General features: G+C 49.0%; 1 protein-coding gene across 1 annotated transcript; it reads right to left on the bottom strand.

Annotated features, from left to right (window-relative positions):
• Window positions 1-225: 225 nt before the first annotated feature.
• On the bottom strand, window positions 226-5,062 carry LOC110320061 (glutathione S-transferase Mu 2). Its single transcript, XM_021195942.2, has 8 exons — window positions 4,969-5,062; window positions 4,639-4,714; window positions 4,185-4,249; window positions 3,810-3,891; window positions 3,612-3,712; window positions 2,652-2,747; window positions 2,459-2,569; window positions 226-661 (listed from the first exon to the last, which is right to left on the bottom strand). Exons 1-8 carry the CDS (start codon window positions 5,002-5,004, stop codon window positions 572-574), a joined length of 657 nt encoding a protein of 218 aa, XP_021051601.1. The 5' UTR covers window positions 5,005-5,062; the 3' UTR covers window positions 226-571.
• Between the last annotated feature and the right edge of the window lie 3,130 nt (window positions 5,063-8,192).

The raw sequence follows: 8,192 nt of genomic DNA on the forward strand, positions 1-8,192 counted from the left end.
ACTGCACTCCGCAGAACAAATTAGAAATGAAGGAGATCTCTCCCATGGGAATCCCAGATTGAAGAACAAGGGGGCATGGAGCAGAGACATCAAGGACTTTAAATAGCCCAGAGTTCCTACATCTCTACCTCTAGCTCCTCCTGCAAGCAACAAAATAGACACCACCCAACCAGGTCAACACAGTCGGCCCTGAGTGTCACAGACAGCAAACCAATACACGGAACAAAAGTGGTTCACACTTTATTGAGAATCAAATGGGGCTTAGCTGCTCACTCTGAGGACCAGGGCAGCACACAGGCAGATCTAACCTCTTAGGCCAGGCTGGGGACTCTGGGCTCTGGTACATTCCTCCAACCATCACTGAGGGAAGGGCTGGATGCCAGGCGGAAACAAGGGATAGGAGGAGACTAATGAAGAAACGGAGAGCCCAAGAACCCCAGAGGCTTGGCTAAGGGAAGGGCTGGGAAGAGAAAGTGGAGGAATAGGGAGTGGAAAGGAGGAGAAAGCTACATGTGGTGAGAGGGCCAGCAGAGCGCTCATGAGTATTCCCCCAGATCTGGGCTTTGTAATCCTACTTTGGGTTCCAAAAGGCCATCTTTGCAAAGATTGGCTTGGAGAGGAAGCGGCTGCTCTTCATGTAGTCAGATATCTTCTTCAGACCCTGCGGGGAGGAGGAGAAAGCAAGAATTGAGGACCTGGGGCTCCAGTGGGTGCCCAGGTTTCACTCTAAGAACCCCAACACAGCTCAGGTGCCCAGCTCTGGTAAGGGGATGCTTTAATTTCCTGTGACGATGGGAAACTGGCACTGCGTTCAGCTGTGTGTCTGTCTGCAGGTGTGAGGGAGAGGGAGCACTCCAGAGAATCCTGCAGAACAGCGCACTGTGCTCGCTGCATTCGTCAGGAGGAAGCCTGACACACAGGCTCAGCCAGCGGGGACTGCAAGAGTCTGCTTCCCTGCCTACTCCCTTGGTTCACTCACCAAGCAAGAAATTCCTTGTTGCTATCTGTTTGCACAAACTCCCAATTTTTTGTTTTCTTTTCTTTTTTGTTGTTGTTGTTTTTACCAGCAAGCTCCTTCTTTCCGGTGTTTCCACACTGGGGAGGGACCAAGCAGGTCAGAGGGACCAGTAACATGCCAGTGTACTTTGAAAGAGAGCAAAGAGCTCTCCCAGTACCTCAGTAAATCCTGACTGAGTGAGACTAGGGATAGGTAAGCCAGCAAGGAGACAATGGAGTGGCCTTGGCCATTCTCCTGATGCAGAAGAATCTAAACTCTGAACACTGGTATCTGAATGCGTACTTAGTGTGCCCATCCCATTTCTCTCGGCCCTGCTAGAGAACATTCTACACAATGGCACTGTGCCGTGTGCTATCTTTCCAGTACAGTACCCAGATAAGCTGTGATGAATTCAAAGTTCCAGGGCGGCCTGTACCCAAGAGGCGAGGCTTGGCTGGCCTTGGACTGCAGCCTCCCACACTCTCCCACCGCAGTGTTCAACAGTTCTCACACAATCTCCAGAGCCGAGCAGCCTGGACCAGAAGGCAGGCCAATGAAAACTAAGAAAAAAGCATCGCTTGTGCAGCAAGGACAGAAAAGAAGATCCAACGCTAAGACTCCCATTGGACTATGGCCTTGATCCCCCAAATCTCTAATAAAGTAGGATTTGTGACTATCACACGTACCCTGTGGTCAGGCATGCCTGCCACACCGCATGCCTGGACAGGGATGCTGAGCTCAGAACTGTACCACTTAGAAGCAACACTAGAGAAGATGGATGAAGATGGCAGTGAAATCTCTCTCACTATAATGATTTTACGGACAAACATCAAGATGTTGCTAAGGAGGAAAATAAAAGGAAAGGAACGGAACGCCTAAATATTGAACAATTTAAGATAAAATCCTCCAGCAGCAATAACCTGTCTATGCAGCGCTAGCTATAGTCTGGGGCCCAGTGCTTCCCCAGTTAGGGTCCTGACTAAGCAACTAATTGTAAAGACCATATGGATATAGCATCTCGGTACTGTACATCAACCCTGAATACTACTCCCTACACACTCTAGCCATGTCCTGGATTTCCATAGACTTCGGGGCTGGAAAATCCAGGCTCCATGACAACTTGTGACTTTTCTCCTTTGGCATCAGGTGGATCTGCCGCCTTTGGTTTTGGGTCACTAGAAGCACACAAGAGAAAACCACAACCCCTTCCAGTGGTACTGGTCCCCTGAAAAGCTGACCGTCTTTACAGTCAGCTTCCAACACAATCCAATGGAGCTGATAACTTTACACAAAACGCAGGGAGTGATGGGAAATTTCATGCAAGAGATGAAAGAACTGAGCACAGTTGCATGCTCCACAAAAGCTAATCATTTTTTGTTTCCATGCGAAGGAGTAGAAAGGCATTCTGGAAACGGGGAAGGGAAGTAGGGCATCCAAGAGGAAGTGGGATCAGGGCATCACCTCAAAGCGGGCCATGAAGTCCTTCAGGTTTGGGAAGGCGTCCAGACACTTGGGCTCAAATATACGGTGTTGATCAAGGACATCATAAACAAGAAAATCCACATAGGTGACCTGCAGGAAGCCAAGGGTGAGCGCTCTGGAATCTGACACCTGGGAAGGATGGCAGCTCCTCCTCCCCACCCCCAGCCTTTACCTTGTCCCCTGCAAACCATGGCTGCTTGCCCAGAAACTCAGAGTAGAGTTTCATCTTCTCAGGGAGACCCTCTAAGTACTCTGGCTTCTTCTTCTCCTGAAGCAGAAAACAACTGTCACCACCTTCAGACACAGGGCCCGTGGCAACTGTCACCACCTTCAGACACAGGTCCCGTAGCTGAGGCTGGACTCACAGGGCTGTGCAAGCCCCAGCAAGCAGAGGGGAGGTCACCTACATGAGAGTCAGTCAGGGTTGATGTCCAAGCATTTAGTTAGAACAACACCATGATTAGACAGCCCAACAGGATACAGCCCTGTCCCCTGGTCGCTACCACCATTGTCAGGACCACTGTGCATGAGACAGCTGTGAGCACATGGCTCTGAACTCTGACCTCACATGAGGCAGAAAGCAAACAACTGAAATCATCCAGAAAACAGGCAGTGCTCTACCTACTGGTGCGGTGAGGGCTTCAGTACAGGTTCCAAAGAGATGAGGTGAATTTGAGAGGACAAAAGGAAATGGGGGGGGGGATCAAAGGCCTTTGGCTGACTGAGTTGCCTATTGGGAACATCTGCTTATCTCTGTGGGTGTCAAGGACATAGCTCTGGGAAGCCATTTGGGAGGATAGTGACCCCTATCCCCAGTGTCTTCGTCCCATAGTGAGTGTGCATGCTGCACCAAAGGCAAGACTCCAGGGCAACAGAAAGACATGGCTCAGGACAGCACTTAGACCTGGAGGGATCGAACTCTGTCTGTCCTATGAGGGACTAAAGTGTCACTGTGGAGAGTCTGGACTGGACCTTAGGCCGATGACTGGAAGTTTTCATTTGCAAACTGAGCTTTGAGGTTACTCTGTTGGCAATGTCAAACACTGCACCATGAGCAGCACNGAGGGGCTCTGGTGGCAAACTGGGCCAGAGCAGATGCAAGGGCAAGAGTGCAGGGCCAGCTCCAACTCACAAAGTCAGGGCTGTAGCAAACCATGGCCAACTGTATGCGGGTGTCCATAGCCTGGTTCTCCAAAATGTCCACACGAATCCTCTCCTCCTCTGTCTCTCCACCTGCAGCACACACAGCCCAGACTCACCCTCAGCATCCCACCACAGATAAGCCTAGAAAATGACCACCATTCCCCACCCTGCAGCCAGCTCCACTCACACAGGTTGTGCTTGCGGGCAAGGTAGCGCAGGATGGCATTGCTCTGCGTGATCTTGTGTGATCCATCAATCAAGTAAGGCAGCTGGATAGACAAGCAGGGAGGGTGAAATGAGATAACGGGTCCCTCCATCCCTTCCCTAGGTGAAGACTGACACGGGCCCCGACACTCAGTGTGCCTGCCATGGGAAGCCCTCCATGGGCACAGTGTGCACTGAATGGGAGAGCTGGGACACAGCCCATCACAGAAACACTGTACAGCCAGCAGGGATGGAGCAGGAGAGCAGAAACACTGATCCCCAACCCTCAGCCAGGCCAGGAGATGAGGTGAGATCACCAAGCCTTCCCCAAACCTCCCCTCCCCTTCCCTGCACCTACATTGGGAAAGTCCAGGCCCAGCTTGAACTTCTCACTCAGCCACTGGCTTCTGTCATAGTCGGGAGCTGTGGTGGACAAGAGGATGTGAAAACAAATCACACCAGTATCCCAGCTTCCTTCTCTAGGGATCCTTCCAGGGAGTCAGGCATGAGAACATCCCCAAGAAGATCTGGAACCTCACCCAAGAGCGGAGGATGCTTCTGAGGACTGTGGACTGTATATCACTAAGATTTTCAAAAGGGTTGAATAAGCCAATTACTAGAAAAGGGTAGCCCGCCCCCCCCCCCATTCAAGACAGTATCTGGAAGGGACAGTGTCTAAATCCAACTCCAGGAGCTCTGTAGAGCTGAGCAACGGGGGGGGGGGGGGGGGGGGGGCGGGGGAGGGTTCAGAGCAGTGTCTCCAGGCACCAGTTAGCAGGGGAGCAGGGGCCTGAGAAACCGGGTGTAATCACCGTCCCCCATGGTGTATTTCTTGTCCTCATAGCTTGTGTCTGTGTACTCCAGGAGCAGGCGGATGGCATGAGCCAGCTGGAAAGATGACATATGACAAGTCACAGATTGCAAAACTCTGCTGACTCTTGGGGAGCCTACAGCTTACACTTAACTGCCTCCCCAAAACTCACACACGCACACCACATAAGCACAAGCTCCCCTGTGTTTGAACTTCCCCATAGACAAAGCTTTCCAACAACTGTCTGAACTCAATCTATCTCCTGGAAATCAGCCCCTTAGCTACTCCCCACCCCACCCCTGTCCCACCCAGCAGAAGCGTTCTCACTCACCCCACGGATGTCCCAGTAACCCAGTGTCATAGGCATGGTGCTGGTGTCCAGAGCAGACCAACCTGGGCCTTGCTAGTCTGAGCTTCCTGAAAATGTCTTAGGCAAGGAGGAGGCGGGATCTGGATATGGCTTTCTATTGGACGATTAGCCTACAGTGTCTCAAATTTCAGACATTCCAGTTGGAGGAAGGAGCCACAGATCCAGGGGCAGGGCAAGATATAGCTAATCTCAGGAACCAGTCTAAGCAGTCAGAAACAAAAGATGGGGCTGGGTTAACACCTGTGTCAGCAACTCCCTCTTCTCGATCTGGTGTGCTGTTTCCATAGAGAACAGTTGTGCAGCTAGAGCCATTCTTGATGGTCAAAGTGGAACCCTGTTATTATCTTCCTGGCATTGTCCCTTCTTCATTATCAACTCCCTGCCTGGGCTCTGGGTGGCTCCTGGTGACTGAGTCAGGACAAAACAGAATACCTCAAGCCTGAGAGATTAGCATCTCTGTGGTCTATAGCCTTTCATAAATAGCAAAGGACATGCAGGACTCTGCTAAGCTGGACAACTCAGAGCCACATACAGGTACAACCAGTGGATGCAGTACAGATATTCAGGATCACTGGGCACTGGGAAGAGGTAAAGCAAACCACAGTGAGATACACCTTCCCCAGAAAGAACTGCCATTCTCACACAGAGCAAAGGGATCGGGGGCTGGTGAGACTGTGGGCAGGAGAGAACATTCAGCACTGCAGGTAAGAGTGTAAACTGTCACAACCATTAGGGAAAACAACCTGGTGTTCCTCGAAAAGTCAAAACTAGAGCTACCACGTGACCCAGCAATACTGGATATATACCCACAGGAAATGAAATTAGAATGACAGGGGAACACACTTTACCAGAGCAAAGAAATAGATGTCATCTAAGAACCCATTCTCTGGCAAATCTATAATGAACATGCCGTCCATGTGCACCAGGATTACTAGTCACTATAAAAAGGGGGGAAAAATAAATTAGATATCTACACACAGAGAAACTAGAAGTGAGGGACTGGAGAGATGGCTCAACAGTTAAGAGCACTAATTGCGAGCTGGTGAGATGGCTCAGTGGGTAAGAGTACCCGACTGCTCTTCCAAAGGTCCAGAGTTCAAATCACAGCAACCACATGGTAGCTCATAACCATCCGTAACAAGATCTGACACCCTCTTCTGGAGTGTCTGAAGACAGCTACAGTGTACTTACATATAATAAATAAATAAATAAAAATCTTTAAAAAAAAAAAAAAGAGCACTAATTGCTCTTACAGAGATCCTGAGTTCAGCTCCCAGCAACCACATGGTGGCTCACAATCATCTGTAATGGGATCCAATAGCCTCTTCTGGTGTGTCTGAAGAGAGTGACAGTGTACTCATAAAAACAAAAATAATAATAGAAGTGAGATTCCTGGGAGGGGGAGGGGGCAAGGCGGACAGGAAGGGATACAAATAAATCAATGGCCTTAATGTAAGACTTGAAGTTTAGAAGTTGCTAGAAGGACACACATGGAAAGAGTTCTAAGATGTTGGTTAGAATTTTTTTTCTTTCAAAATAACTGTTTAACAGTTCAAAAAGTAACAAGATTTGACTAGCAGGTGTGCATCAAATCAAAAGGCTTCTACACAATAAAGAGGCTCGCCTGCAGAACTTGAGGACATCTTCACCTGCGGTTCCTTTGACAGAGGATTACTATACAAATATGTAAAGAACACAAAATCTTAGCCAAAAGTAATGACACTGTAATCAGAGCACTGGGGGCTGGAGTCAGGAGAATCATTAGGACTTTGAGGCCAGCCTGGGCTGCACAGCAAGATCCTTCTCTGTAAATCTCCAACCCAACAAAGCCCAGGCAAAGAAATCACAACTCAATGAATATAAATACAAGCTGCACGCCTAAATTGGGCAGATCTACCACTACACTACCATCTTCCCCATCTATGAGACCCCCTCATAACTTGTGGTTTCTCCAGGCCACGTGCTTCTCTGCTCCATTGTCCTTCCAGCTCCTCCTCCGTCATTATCTCTCCCTTCCTCTCTCCCTTCTCCCCCAAACTCTTCAGCTTCACCACTGCCCAGTCATGGGCTCTAGCCTTTATTTTACAAGTTAAGGTGGGGAGATGCTTCACAAGAAGTCACCTGTATAAGTGATTCACTCCTCATCTTCACCCCTCCAGGGAAAACAGAATTAGCACCAAAACCCAAGACCAGAGCTATCCACAACGCTTCTCAAAGATAGAGGAGGGGAAGGAGAAGACGGGGAGGAGGTGTTGGTAGTTCAGTGGAAACACTGAGTACGCAAAGCTATGGAGTGCAAGAGAGAAGAAATGGAGCCCAACAAGTCCTAAGTTGCACTTAGAGGAGGTTCTGATGTACCTTTGCACAGCAGGTGACTACACAGCATGACACCATAGTATTCCTCACCAAACAAACGGAAGAAACGACTGCCTTCCCATGATTCCACCAGAGAAAAGTGATGAGTGTTTAAGGGATAGATGTTTAGCTTGATTTCAATGGAATATCCATGTGTATCCAAAAGTAATTCACATAGTACAGCCCAATAATGTGAGTTTTTACTTTTTTCTGTATGTTAGAAACAAACAAATTTATAATCATTTTGAAAGGGTGGCTGGAAAGATGACTCTGTATTAAGAAGACTTGCTACTCTTACAGAGGACCTGAGTTCATGGTGCTATGATCTTGAACATCAAGCAGCTTCCGAAGGACCACACCAGGCCAAACATTTCCCCGTGAGGTTTATTGGAATAGAGAGGGGCATGGTGGCAGCAGAAAGAGAAGGTGGAGAGAGAAAGAGAGAGAGAGAGAGAGAGAGAGAGAGAGAGAGAGAGAGAGAGAGAGAGAGAGAAAGATCAGGGGGGCCTTTCTTTATATATATGGGTGATGATAAAGGTGGGAGGTGAGCCAAGTGGATTCTGGGAATATGGTGGCTGATGCCTTGGCAACAGGTCTGCAGGTCCCGCCTATGTGATGTCACGGGTTTCAAAAGTCCTGATACCAACACATAAACCAGTACCCAACCTGAAACTTGAGCTCCAAGAGACCAGATACCCACTCTGGCCTTTGTGTACACCTTCATTTATGTGCACATACTCAAACAGACACATAGACACACAGACACAGACCTCTCTCTCCTCTCTCTCTCTCTCTCTCTCTCTCTCTCTCTCTCTCTCTCTCTCTCTCTC

Source organism: Mus pahari, chromosome 4 (assembly GCF_900095145.1).
Source record: "Mus pahari chromosome 4, PAHARI_EIJ_v1.1, whole genome shotgun sequence".
In the NCBI taxonomy this organism is placed as follows: domain Eukaryota; kingdom Metazoa; phylum Chordata; class Mammalia; order Rodentia; family Muridae; genus Mus; species Mus pahari.

Coding starts and splice junctions, on each gene's coding strand:
- LOC110320061 (XM_021195942.2), bottom strand. CDS start 5,004: ATGCCTATGACACTGGGTTACTGGGACATCCGTGGG. Junction 4,250..4,638: donor GAAATACACCATGGGGGACG/GTGATTACACCC, acceptor TGTCCACCACAG/CTCCCGACTATGACAGAAGC. Junction 2,570..2,651: donor CATGGTTTGCAGGGGACAAG/GTAAAGGCTGGG, acceptor GGCTTCCTGCAG/GTCACCTATGTGGATTTTCT.